The sequence below is a fragment of the Oncorhynchus mykiss genome, chromosome 16 (genome assembly GCF_057628025.1).
Source record: "Oncorhynchus mykiss isolate SJ-2025 chromosome 16, ASM5762802v1, whole genome shotgun sequence".
NCBI lineage: Eukaryota > Metazoa > Chordata > Actinopteri > Salmoniformes > Salmonidae > Oncorhynchus > Oncorhynchus mykiss.
The window spans coordinates 71959442-71974340 of NC_143037.1; the positions used below are offsets into that span (position 1 = coordinate 71959442).

The 14899-nt window shown below is 40.5% G+C and overlaps 1 protein-coding gene across 1 annotated transcript; it reads left to right on the forward strand.

The window, feature by feature from the left end:
- The first annotated feature begins 1039 nt into the window (after positions 1 to 1039).
- LOC118939479 (uncharacterized) lies at positions 1040 to 5341 on the forward strand. The gene is made up of 3 exons (XM_090203888.1): positions 1040 to 3755; positions 4402 to 4604; positions 4927 to 5341. The coding sequence occupies exon 1, from the start codon at positions 2667 to 2669 to the stop codon at positions 3729 to 3731; it is 1065 nt and encodes a 354-aa protein (XP_090060014.1). The 5' UTR covers positions 1040 to 2666; the 3' UTR covers positions 3732 to 3755; positions 4402 to 4604; positions 4927 to 5341.
- Positions 5342 to 14899: the final 9558 nt, after the last annotated feature.

Genomic DNA, 14899 nt, shown 5'->3' on the forward strand with positions numbered 1-14899 from the left:
TCCACTCTAAAAATAGACTCAATATCGACTCTAAAAATAGACTCAATATCGACTCTAAAAATAGACTCAATATCGACTCTAAAAATAGACTCAATATCGACTCTAAAAATAGACTCAATATCTACTCTAAAAATAGACTCAATATCGACTCTAAAAATAGACTCAATATCCTCTCTAAAAATATAGACTCAATATCTACTCTAAAAATATAGACTCAATATTTACTCTAAAAATATAGACTATATCTACTCTAACAATAGACACAATATTTACTCTAAAAATAGACTCAATATCCACTCTAAAAATAGACTCAATATCCTCTATAAAAATATAGACTCAATATCTACTCTAAAAATAGACTCAATATCCTCTATAAAAATTTAGACTCAATATCTACTCTAAAAATAGACTCAATATTTACTCTAAAAATAGACTCAATATCTACTCTAAAAATAGACTCAATATCCTCTCTAAAAGTAGACTCAATATTTACTCTAAAAATATAGACCCAATATCCACTCTAAAAATAGACTCAATATTTACTCTAAAAATAGACTCAATATCCACGCTAAAAATAGACTCAATATCCTCACTAAAAATATAGACTCAATATCTACGCTAAAAATAGACTCAATATCCTCACTAAAAATATAGACTCAATATCTACGCTAAAAATAGACTCAATATCCAATCTAAAAATAGACTCAATATCCTCTCTAAAAATATAGACTCAATATTTACTCTAAAAATATAGACTCAATATCTCTAAAAACATAGACTCAATATCTACTCTAAAAATAGACTCAATATTTGCTCTAAAAATAAACTCAATATCCACTCTAAAAATAGACTCAATATCCTCTATAAAAATATAGACTCAATGTCTACTCTAAAAATAGACTCAATATTTACTCTAAAAATAGACTCAGTATTTACTCTAAAAATATACTCAATATCTATTCTAAAAATAGACTCAATATCTACTCTAAATATAGACCCAATATCCACTCTAAAAATAGACTCAACATCCTCTCTAAAACATAGACTAAATATCTACTCTAAAAATATATACTAAATATCTACTCTAAAAATAGACTCAATATCTACTCTAAAAATGTGGACTTAATATCTACTCCAAAAATATATACTCAATGTCTACTCTAAAAATAGACTCAATATCTACTCTGCTTCCTCTTCTGTGTGTTAGTGAACATCTTCATTCATCTTTCAACTTTATCTGTTGGGAAGCAAGAAGGCCACTGCTCCATGGCATGTTTAGGTGTGTGTGTGTGTGTGTGTGTGTGTGTGTGTGTGTGTGTGTGTGTGTGTGTGTGTGTGTGTGTGTGTGTGTGTGTGTGTGTGTGTGTGTGTGTGTGTGTGTGTGTGTGTGTGTGTGTGTGTGTGGATTTACGTTTCTGTGTCGGGGGGGGGCTTGATTTAAAACCTACTGAACTGGTCCTGAACTGGTCCTAATCTGGTCCTGAACTGGTCCTAATCTGGTCCTGAACTGGTCCTAATCTGGTCCTGAACTGGTCCTAATCTGGTCCTGAACTGGTCCTAATCTGGTCCTGAACTGGTCCTAATCTGGTCCTGAACTGGTCCTAATCTGGTCCTAATCTGGTCCTAAACTGGTCCTAATCTGGTCCTAATCTGGTCCTGAACTGGTCCTACAAGTACAACTGTAGCGATTAATACGCAGAACATATACACTCATAGACTCACACAGACACTCACTCATCGCATTCTATGTTCACACAAAGACAGCCACTCTACATATGTACCCTCACATTGACCTGAATACACTCAAACAAATAGTTACAAATCAATCTACTCCTAGCCATATGTTGGCATCTCCCACGCACCACACATGAAGGAGAAAATGAGAGGCTGGAAAATAACCAGGAATTAATTCTCTGTGGAATGTTGTTAGATCACGGTTTGAGACAGGTGACCTGGAGAGAGATCAGGAGGTTGGGAAAGGCAGAAAAGTGCCCAGGGTGTTAGGTGCTATGCAGACTAGAATGGAAAGACACTTCCACTGTACGTGTTGCATGATATTGATTAATTTTGTATCTAAATTATGAAATTGTTCACATGTTGGACTGGTTACTGGCATAGTGAAATCCTCAAGGAATACATGAGTGAAACAGCCTTCTTGGTCAATGGCACTGTCCCTCAACTGACGGCCCGCGTGACAATTTGTTTGTCCCCCATGTTGTTTGAGCAAAAACATTTTTATTGTATTTATTTATTTGTATTGTTGGACTTTAAAGACTGTAAAAACACCAGGAAATCAGCTTCAAGTGAATGAGAGACCAGATGCTGCTAGAGGTGGCGTTAGAGGGCCAGTAGTCTTCCCTCTGGTCTAAGGAGATCTAAATGCCCCACTGCAGTGAAGGGGACATTGCCCTGTGTAGGGTGCTGTCTTTGGGATGCTAAACAAGCATCCTGACTCTGTGGTCATTCAACATCCCATGACTCTAAGAGTACTGTAGGGGTGTCATGGCAAAATCCCATGACTCTAAGAGTACTGTAGGGGTGTCATGGCAAAATCCCATGACTCTAAGAGTACTGTAGGGGTGTCATGGCAAAATCCCATGACTCTAAGAGTACTGTAGGGGTGTCATGGCAAAATCCCATGACTCTAAGAGTACTGTAGGGGTGTCATGGCAAAATTCTATCATGGCCACCTAATTATTCTTCTCATTCCTAACTGGCATATATCACTCACCTGTGTGGTGAGCAGTCCTATCTCTACAGACCTATCTCTACAGTCCTATCTCTGCAGTCCTATCTCTGCAGTCCTATCTCTACAGTCCTATCTCTACAGTCCTATCTCTACAGTCCTATCTCTACAGTCCTATCTCTGCAGTCCTATCTCTACAGTCCAATCTCTGCAGTCCTATCTCTACAGTCCTATCTCTGCAGTCCTATCTCTACAGTCCTATCTCTGCAGTCCTATCTCTGCAGTCCTATCTCTGCAGTCCTATCTCTACAGTCCTATCTCTACAGTCCTATCTCTACAGTCCTATCTCTACAGTCCTATCTCTGCAGTCCTATCTCTACAGTCCTATCTCTATAGTCCTATCTCTACAGTCCTATCTCTACAGTCCTATCTCTACAGTCCTATCTCTGCAGTCCTATCTCTGCAGTCCTATCTCTACAGTCCTATCTCTACAGTCCTATCTCTACAGTCCTATCTCTACAGTCCTATCTCTGCAGTCCTATCTCTACAGTCCTATCTCTGCAGTCCTATCTCTACAGTCCTATCTCTACAGTCCTATCTCTACAGTCCTATCTCTACAGTCCTATCTCTGCAGTCCTATCTCTACAGTCCTATCTCTACAGTCCTATCTCTGCAGTCCTATCTCTGCAGTCCTATCTCTGCAGTCCTATCTCTACAGTCCTATCTCTACAGTCCTATCTCTACAGTCCTATCTCTGCAGTCCTATCTCTGCAGTCCTATCTCTACAGTCCTATCTCTGCAGTCCTATCTCTACAGTCCTATCTCTGCAGTCCTATCTCTACAGTCCTATCTCTGCAGCTTCAGGGCAAAGACATTATCTCTGATCTATTATTCATTTAAATATTCGTTATTCATCATAATTCATGATTTGGTTAAGTGCTCTTATGCATGGGGCCACCACTTTGTTCCTTACGGCAGCACCTTGACTCCTGCCACACATGCATGGAATCATCTGTCCCAGATCAAAGGAGGATGGAGAGAGTGAAAGAGAGGAGTGGGGGATCGTGGGGTAAGTGTTCTGGTGAGGGAGGGAAGGAGGGAGGGAGGTAGGGGTTAACGATAACGGAGGGGGGTGATCATTATATATTTTTTTCAGGGCCCTTTTGTGTCCATGGGTTCTGAACCCTGTGTCTGCTGAACGACTCAGTAATGAGCGTGTGTGTCTGTGTGTGTGTGTGTGTGTGTGTCAGGGCAGATCAACAGTTTGAGGGGGGGTGTGTTAGCGTGCTTGGGGGTTAGGTGACCTCACAGAGATTGAACACAAAAATCCCCGGTGCATGCCAGTCTGACCTCCGACCTGAGGCGTCTAGTCGCACCAATCCGTCTAGTTGCACCAATAGAAACATGTATCTTAGTTTGTTTTGGCACAGATTTGTGTTCTTGTCAGATGTCACCCTGGCACAGTCTTTAGTTGTTTTACACGTATCAGTCTTGGTAGGCAGTCACCCTTTATGCAAATATAATTATGATAAGAATCACTGACTCAAGTTCAATAGAAATTCCTAGAAATGTATTTGATGGGATTCTGTTTTTTAATGTTTTGCACCTCTAAATATATATAAATATTTTTTTAACTTTAGTTGACATTGCAGGCATAGATTGTAGCAATGTAGATCTTTACCCATAACTATCTTCATAACTGTACTTGTCTTCAGGTTCCCCTCTGCATGTCTGAAGGCTCCTGAAGGCTCTAGTGGGAAACCTGCTGCCAACTAGCTGTACCTTACATCTCCATCTGTCGCAACTCTGATCGCCTGACCCTAAACTGACAGGACCTTGACCTTCAACCCTAGCGACAAGCAGGCCTGGGGAACCTGGGGAACCTGGGAGGGCGTGTCTTCTGGCGCCAATACCCCTTGTAAGTTTTCAGATGTAAAATCCTTAAGTCCCCAAAAAACCTTTCTGACGCAACCACAATAATGTCCAGTTTGTTATGACTTCATTGAGGCTTGTGTTGTACAACTTATAACTGTGGCAAATGAACGCAACAAAAATCCACCTTTTTAAACACACAGGGTATCTTTTGTCTGGCAGCAAACATTTCCTACAGGCTGTGGTGTATCCACTACTACCATATCTTCACTGGCATCACTTGTTTTCTCAGTTATTTTAACGTCTCCTCCGCATAGGACATTCGATCGACCTCTTTAACTTTTGTCACATCTCCTCCACCCTTACAGGGCACTCCAGGAACTCAGGATCGTGATCCACACCACAATTGCAACACTGTCGTCCTTCTACACACCGTTCTTCAGTATACTGCAGTTCATCTGAACACACTTGAATCAAATCAAAATCAAATCCAATTTGTATTTGTCACATGCGCCGGATACACCAGGTGTAGTAGACCTTACCGTGAAATGCTTACGCACCAACAATGTAGTTCAAGAAAAATAGGTAAGAAAAGATTTACTAAATAAACTAAAGTAAAAAAAAATGGAATCAATCAAGAGTAACACAAGAAAAATATGTTACAATGTGGAGACTATATACAGGGTGTTACGGTACAGAGTCAATGTGGAGACTATATACAGGGTGTTACGGTACAGAGTCAATGTGGAGACTATATACAGGGTGTTACGGTACAGAGTCAATGTGGAGACTATATACAAGGTGTTACGGTACAGAGTCAATGTGGAGACTATATACAGGGTGTTACGGTACAGAGTCAATGTGGAGACTATATACAGGGTGTTACGGTACAGAGTCAATGTGGAGACTATATACAGGGTGTTACGGTACAGAGTCAATGTGGAGACTATATACAGGGTGTTACGGTACAGAGTCAATGTGGAGACTATATACAGGGTGTTACGGTACAGAGTCAATGTGGAGACTATATACAGGGTGTTACGGTACAGAGTCAATGTGGAGACTCTATACAGGGGGTACCAGTACCTAGTCAATGTGGAGACTATATACAGGAGGTACCGTTACAGAGTCAATGTGGAGGCTATATACAGGGGGTACCAGTACCTAGTCAATGTGGAGACTATATACAGGGGGTACCAGTACCTAGTCAATGTGGAGACTATATACAGGGGGGTACTTGTACTGAGTCAATGTGGAGGCTATATACAGGGGTTACTAGTACCGTGTCAATGTGGAGACTATATACAGGGGGTACCGGCACCGAGTCAATGTGCAGGGGTACAGGTTAGTCAAGTTAATTTGTAAAGTGACTATGCATGGACAATAAACACAGAGTAGCAGCAGTGTTAAAACAAAAGGTGTGGGGGGGGGGGGGTTAATGTAAATTGTCCAGGAGGCATTTGATTCATTGTTCAGCAGTCTTATGGCTTGGGGGTAGAAGCTGTTAAGGAGCCTTTTGGCCCTAGACTTGGCTCTCCGGTACTTCTTGACGTGTGGTAGCAGAGAGAACAGTCTGTGACTTGGGTGACTGGAGTCTTTGACAATTTTTGGGGGCCTTTATCTGACACCTCCTGGTATAGAGGTCCTGGATGTCAGGAAGCTTGGCCCCGGTGATGTACTGGGCTGTAAGCACTACCCTCTGTAGCGCCTTACGGAAACATGGCCAAATCCTTTACAATTCTTACACTGCAGTGGTTTGGGGATGAAAGCTCTTACAACGTATCTTACATAACCAAGCTTTACATGCAAAGGTATTTGCTCTTTATCAAAAAACAACAGGACCAACAGGCTTTCTTCGTTTTCTCCATTCACCCAGCGGGTCAGATGCCGGGCACCAACCACACCAGGAATTCTCTTCAGGTATTCAAACTGAACATCCGTCGTCATCCCTGAGATGACTGCTTTGATGGGTGTCTCTGCTCCGAACTTCAAAACACAAAACTTCTGTTGTTCCGATTCTTTTGAGGCCCACTGCAATCTTCCTCTGTTCTTCAGAAATACAATAAATCAGAATAAGACCACTCCTGGTCACTCTGACAGACTCCACTTTCCCCAGCGCATACTTCACAATATTTGACACCTCAAACGGGTTTCCCACATATGCATCCTTACTCAACAAACGATTCCCAACAAGAAGCAATTCATTATCATTCACACACATATCCTTCCACTCCAATTTTAGACAATTTCCCTTTTTTTCCAGTTTTCGATACTACTATTGTCCACTCAGAACATTCGTCTTCACCAAATTTTCTCGATGCGCTGCTTGATTCCAACTCAGCATCCAATCACCTCGCGGAACGCAACCAACCCTTACTAGCGGTTCTGCCACATTGATTAGTGACAGGTGTGGGTATGTAAGGATGGGGAAGGAGATGCAGTCCCGCCTCTGCTGGAAGGGGATTGGACAGGGGATGGTGGTTGGTGATAGGGTGAGGGGACTGTCAGTCAGGGTAGGGGTAATTCGACCACAGCCCTCGACATTGTTTCCTCATGTTGTCAAACTTGCTTTGGTTTTTATTTGCCTCAGAGTTTTAGTGGAACTGAAATGGGTGGATATGGAATTGTGTGTTTTCTGTGTGTCAATGTTTCCATTCTGTCATATTCCAGAGTGTGAAAGTAAGAGAACTCTGCTATTATAAAACCCTAAAGAACTCTCTGTGATTAGGTACTCCGGGATGCTCGTGTGCTCCTGGGGCATTTTCTTCTCAGCTCACATGCCAGAAACTCAAACCAAATATTATATTTCTTCAGCTCTAGTGTGGACTGTGTCCCTGTTTTGCCTGAGAGTCTGTCTGTTTTGTGTCATGTCATCGGTTTGTGGGTTGATGTTATTTTCTTGTCTGACCTGTTTTTATCTCTCTGCTCTGGATTACTGTAACTTAATGTTATTTTTCTTTATGCTCAATAATAGTTCATGGACATTAATTGCTTGTTGTCACAAATTAGACTCCTTTGTGTTAATGAAGCATGATTTATGCTAGATCCCAAGAATTAAAGATTCCAATAATTTGATTATTGATATCCAAGAAAAGTGTTGTGATTATGTAATGCAATAAAAATAACACCAAAACAAAGACATTACTTTTAACCTGCATTTATACGTACGTGCTATAAATACCAGGGAAGAACAAAAAGAAGGAGAAAACCGAGGTTGTGAGTCAGACAGAAGCCCACAGAGAGAGGAGCTGTCAGCTGTAACAGAGTACCAGCATCCTGGCCTGGCCTTCAGACCCGGCTACACAGCCTGAAAACACAAGGAAACCAGCAGTATAAATAACTGTTAAGGCCTGATTGAGTAGAGAGATAAAAACAACCCCACAGGTCCAGTGTTTTCAGGAGGAATTCATACCTCTTGACTTTTTCCACATGTTGTTGTGTTACGGCCTGAATTTAAAATGGATTACATTTAGATTTGTTTTGGTCACTGGCCTACACACAATACTCCATAATGACATCACAATACCCCATAATGACATCACAATACCCCATAATGACATCACAATACCCCATAATGACATCACAATACCCCATCATGTCAAAGTGGAATTATGTTTTTAGAAATGTTTACAAATTAATACAAAATGAAAAGTTAAAATGTCTTAAGTATTCAGTAAGTATTCAACCCCTGTGTTATGGCCCAAATAAGTTCAGGAGTAAAAATGTGCTTAACAAGTCACATAGTAAGTTGCATGGACTCACTCTTTGTGCAGTAATGGTGTTTAACCTCTATGGGATGGGTGTCCCTAACCCGGGACAGTTGTTGCTAACATGCGCTAATGTGACTAGAATGATGTGGTATACAACAGACATGTCTTATATGGGCAGAAAGCTTAAATTGTTGTTAATCTAACTGCAGTATCCAATTAACAGTAGCTATTACAGTGAGAAAATACCATGCTATTGTTTGAGGAGAGTGCACATCAACAAAATGTTTATCACAGCAACTGGTTTGATACATTCACCTCTGAAGGTAAATAATGTACTTACATTCATTAATCTTGCTCTGATTTGTCATCCGGAGAGTCCCAGAGATAAAATACAGCATAGTTTTGTTTGATAAAAATCTATCTTTATGTTCAAATGTAGGAACTGGGTTCTACAGTTTGACCCCACTGCTGTCTCTGGCTCCACACCCACCCGGCTCGGTCATCTAGATGTGTGAAGGTTAGTGTCTTTTCTATTGGGAAGCTAATGATCCATCATGTATGACATTCCTGGGACTGTGTAAACTTAAATGTTTTATTACCATAGCATTTTGCATGTTCTCTATAGTTATGTACTTGAAAATGTATCCATTGACCAATTCGGCACATGTGGGCAAACTCCTGGCAGACTTGATGCAAAATATTGTGCAGTAATGTAATTCTTCACTGGATCCATGAAACTTTACACACACATTGCTGCAACTGGTGGTCATAATCTACATCTTTACACCTAGACTCCTATCTGAAAGTATGACCTTTCTCTTGCATTTCAAACTGATAAAAAATATATTAAAAAATGCATGTTTTTTTTGGTTTGTATTATCTTTAACCAGATCTAATGAGTTATATTCTCCTACATTAAATTCACATTTCCACAAAATTCAAAGTGTTTCCTTTCAAATGGTATCAAGAATATGCATATCCTTGCTTCAGGTCCAGAGCTACAGGCAGTTTGATTTGGGTATGTCATTTTAAGCGAAAACTGGGAAAAAAAGGGTACCTCACCTCTGTACCCCACACATACAATTATCGGTAAGGTCCCTCAGTCGAGCAGTGCATTTTAAACACAGATTCAACCACGAAGGAAACTTCTCAGGGATTTTATCATGAGGCCAATGGTGACTTTAAAACAGTTAGAGAGTGTAACGGCTGTGATAGGAGAAAACTGAGGATGGATCAACAATATTGTAGTTACTTCCCAATACTGACCTAAATGACAGAGTGAAAAATAGCAAACCATTACAGATTAAAAATATTCCAAAACATGCATCCTGTTCGGAAGAATGCACTAAAGTAAAACTGGAAAAACTATGTGGTAAAGAAATTAACTTCATGTCCTGAATATAAAGAGTTATGTTGTACCACTCTTCATATTTTCAAGCATGGTGGTGGCTGCATTATGTTATGGGTATGCTTGTCACCGGCAAGGACTAGGGAGTTTTTTTAACGAAAAAAAACAAACAGAATAGAGCTAAGTACATGCAAAATCCTAGAGGAAAACCTGGTTCAATCTGCCTTCCAACAGACACTGGGAGACAAATTAACCTTTCAGCAGGACAATATCCTAAAACACAAGACCAAATATACACTGGAGTTGCTTACCAAGACAGCATTGAATGTTCAAGAGTGGCCTAGTTGCAGTGTTCACTTAAATCGGCTTGGAAATCTATGGCAAGACTTGAAAATGACTGTCTAGCAATGATCAACAACAAACTTGACAGAGCTTGAAGAATTTAGATAATAATAATGTGCAAGTATTGTACAATCCAGGTGTGCAAAGAGATTCAACCAGAATGAATCACAGCTGTAATCGTTGCCAACGGTGATTCTAACATGTATTGACTCAGGGGTGTGAATACTTATGTAAATTAGATATTTGCCAACATTTCTAAAAACACGTTTTTCATTATGGGGTATTGTGTGTACATGGGTGAGAACATTTTGAATTCAGGCTGTAACAACAGAATGTGGAGGGATAGAAAATGTCAAGGGGTATGAATACTTTCTGAAGGTACTGTAGACAAGGGAGCAACAGGCCACACACATCAAAAGAGGTTCAATTAGATACGTACCAAAACATTATGATTTTCCAAATTACATTATGCCAGATTACATTATGCCAAATTACATTATGCCAGATTACATTATGCCAGATTACATTATGCCAAATTACATTATGCCAAATGACATTATGCCAGATTACATCATGCCAGATTACAGCGGATGCCTACGTCTGATGTTGCCTGCTGATGCCTGCTGATAGAAAACCTGAGACTGGAACGCTGAAGCCTACCACAGGCTACCAAGGGAGAGTGCAGTGCCAGCCAGGAGGCTATGCTTGACTTGATTTGGTCAATGCCCTGCCCCTGATCATATCTCTACAATGGAAAGGATTCCTCCTTTCTTTCCTCCTCTTCCTTCTAATGAAAACCGATTGCCTCTGTGAAAAACACTCCGGGGAAAAGTTTACTCCACCTAGACTTGTTTCCCCCTCATGTCAATTGTTGTCTTCCTTTATCCTTGATTGCATTCTTTACAAACTCAGGACTACAATTCATTGAAATCATGATACCAGGATGAGTCTGAAATATGATTCAAATTAATGATCTTTTCTAACATTGTTTTGGACATCAAATCATATTTGTCACAAGCACCAAATACAACAGAACACTGAAATGCTTACTTACAAGCACTTAGCCATAAATCTACATATTCATTACTGTACAACTGAATGCATCTTCTGCATTTGAACCCCACCCCTCTGAATCACAGAGGTGGGGGCTCAACAGCACATGGGGAACAGTGGGTTTACTGCCTTGCTTAGGGGTAGATTTTCACCTCAGGGATTCGATCCAGCAACCTTTCGGTTACTGGCCCAATGCGCTAACCACTAGGCTACCTTCCCACCCCTGATCATGTGTTGTCCTAAAACCCACTAACCATCATTGAGGGCCCAAGATTATGAGATGGGGAGGCAGGGTAGCCTAGTGGTTAGAGCGTTGGACTAGTAACCGGAAGGTTGCAAGTTCAAACCCCCGAGCTGACAAGGTACAAATCTGTCGCTCTGCACCTGAACAGGCAGTTAACCCACTAGGCCGTCATTGAAAATAAGAATTTGTTCTTAACTGACTTGCCTGGTAAAATAAAAGGTACTTTTTTAATACTCAATACATAAATCTTCTTATCACAACACCCAACACCCAACTAATTACGCATTAGTGAGATGCGGGCGGGGCTGGTTCATGCGAGGGCAGCTCTCTGGAACCAAAATAAAAACACTGTTGTCTGTGAGAAACATGTCCAGTCCCATGCCAGGGGGTTAAAAGAAACAGCCAAGTTGAAGGAAGTGACCACACTGTGTTTCCACAGAGGGCCCTGAAGGATTTCCTCCTTAGTGTTGTCCAGCTCCTTGGCTCCGGGTCAACTGGGAACAGTGATGAGGTTCCTTCCAGTTAACTGGAAGTCATTGAATACACAATCATCTGGCTACGGTGCATTGCAATAGCTAGGCCCCCAAGTGTTTTATTGGTCCTCGACTGGATGTGTGTGTGGGTGGAACACATCCATTTTGTACCTGGATTCACCCTTTGTGAGATGAATCCAAGAGAATCCTAAGAGAGGAACTAACTTGGAAATATGTCTCAGTTTGAGCATGATATTTAACAGTAAGGAAATACTGTGTCTTTTTAACCTTTTTTTAACCTTTCCAAACACTGTATTTCTCACATATTTGTAAAGAATGTCCAACGTTTAGGGGTCCAGAAGTGAGAGAAAACAGCTAAAGATCATAAAATTATGGAACCCGCACAAATGAACATCTGCCTGTCACTGATCTACAGTAGTTTCTACTGAGGAGGAAGTACAGTACTATGCATTCCTATCCTCGTTAGACGCATTTAGCCATACAGATTACATAACATACCAAGGCTTTTAACTTTTGCTTCACTAAATGACCTAAAATCCCCATCATTTCCCTTTATTATACATTAAGTCTCCTCTGGGTGATACTGTATATGTTACACCATGAACAGGGTTTGGCAGACAGGACCACTGTCCTTTGTCTACAGTGGTTCTCGGAGACCTGTCCTCTCTGCCCGTCCTCCCTCCTCCTGACAGATTCAACTGCTGTGCACAATGGCCTTGAGAGTGGGTGTCACTAATGAGGACTATTAAGGCTGGTGTCCGAGGTGGGTGGTGTCGTCAACATCAGCACTGACACTCCTCTTTCCATGCTCGTCCATCATAATCATCCTGATGCCCTCCACTGTTTTGTGTCTAGTTAACGAGTTGAAGCTACAGACGTGGGCAAATGTTCCTATAGGATAGAGGCTACATTACTTTTTAATTCAATACATCTCTTCATTCTATACACCTCTTCATCCAATACACTTCTTCATTCAATACATCTCTTCAGTCAATACATCTCTTCATTCAATACATCTCTTCATTCAATACATCTCTTCAGTCAATACATCTCTTCATTCAATACATCTCTTCATTCTATACATCTCTTCAATCAATACATCTCTTCAGTCAATACATCTCTTCATTCAATACATCTCTTCATTCAATACATCTCTTCATTCAATACATCTCTTCAGTCAATACATCTCTTCATTCTGTACATCTCTTCATTCTGTACATCTCTTCATTCAATACATCTCTCCATTCAATACATCTCTTCAGTCAATACATCTCTTCATTCAATACATCTCTCCATTCAATACATCTCTTCAGTCAATACAACTCTTCATTCAATACATCTCTTCATTCAATACATCTCTCCATTCAATACATCTCTTTATTCAATACATCTCTTCATTCAATACATCTCTTCATTCAAATAAACAATAAAAACAACTCTTAATGGGTATAGGTTTATGAGATACTATAGATGCTATTTTTATATAACTTTTGCACTTTAATTACTTGTTACTTTTATTTCTTATTCTTATTCATATTTTTTATTTTTTTAAACTGCATTGTTGGTTAGGGGCACGTAAGTAAACATTTCACTGTAAGGTGAAATACCGGTTGCATTTGGTGTATGTGAGATTGATTTGATAGATGCATCCATGAGCCATCTGCAGTGAGTATCTGATACCCCCCCCCCCCCCACACACACACACACACACTCTCTCTCTCTCTCTCTCTCTCTCTCCTATTCCTTATCCTGTCTAATCTTTGATGTGGCAAACATACCAATTAAATCATCTTTGTTGTGTGAGAGTCTTCTAGGCCCCCCTGAGGGTCTTCTAGGCCCCCTTATTCAAAGGTTTTTGCTTCTCTTCCCAAATTGAATAACGGAAGCAAGAAATATATTAATGTAGGTTTCTGCTGAGAAGAATAAGTGTATTTTTTCCCACAGGAACAGAGAAGCAAGTGTTCTTTCCTCTTTCCTATGTGTACACACGTAAATAATGGGTAGAGAGAAAAACACTTCACTATCTTCTTTGAGTCTAGGTCATCTTGAATTAGTTAATTTATGCAGTTTGTTGCCAAAACATTAGATCATCAGTCCGCTCGGTCCCCACCGGATACAGGATTCAGAGAATGTACACACACACACACACAACTTTGTCATCAATGTGAGCTCTCTGTGCAGCACTCTCCATCTTTGCTGGCAGGTGTCCAAGTGTGCAAATACTTTTGCAGCTGTTTTAAATAGCTTCATGTTGATAAGACAGACTGACAATTATGGCGACTATGGGAGCTACAAGGACACAAACGTTCCGGTTCATGAAGGAATGACTCGCTTTAAATCCGATAAACCCAGAGAAACATGGTGACAAACTGTGTGACATCCTTTTTGATAGTTATTTGTTTGTGTATAATGAAATGGTTTAGGATAAGTGTAGCCGCTACTCTTGCTATTGTCAACGACACTGAGTTTACGAAACATTAGGAACACCTTCCTATTGTTGCATTTTGCTCTCAGAACAGCCTCTATTTGTCGGGTCACGGACTCTAGAAGGTGTCAAAGGCCTTCCACTGGAATGCTGGCCCATGTTGATTCCAATGCTTCCCACAGTTGTGTCAAGTTGTCTGAATGTCATTTGGGTGGTGGACCATTCTTGATACACATGGGAAACTGTTGAGCGTAAAAAAAACTCAGCAGCGAAGAAGTTCTTGGCACACTCAAACCGGTGTGCCTGGCACGTACTACCATACCCCGTTCAAAGGCACTTAAATATGTTGTCTTTCCCATTAACCCTCTAAATGGCACACATACACAATCCATGTCTCAATTGAATCAAGGCTTAAAAATCCTTCTTTAACCCGTCTCCTCCCCTTCATCTACACTGATTTGAAGTAGATTTAACCAGTGACATCAATAAGGGATCATAGCTTTCACCTGGATTCACCTGGTCAGTCTATGTCATGGAAAGAGCAGGTGTTCCTAATGTTTTGTACATGCAGTGTATATCAGTTGGCTGCGTCCCTGTGACATTACCTGGTCAGGTGAGAAGCATGAAATGTCAACATCATGACAATTTTTTTAATCATTCCACAACAAGGTTCTTGTTTGGTCAAATTATTTGAGTTGTGCAACTTTGTGTTGATAAAAGAAAAT

Excerpts from the sequence above, each read along its gene's own strand:
- LOC118939479 (XM_090203888.1), top strand. The coding sequence starts at position 2,667 with ATGGCAAAATTCTATCATGGCCACCTAATTATTCTTCTCATTCCTAAC.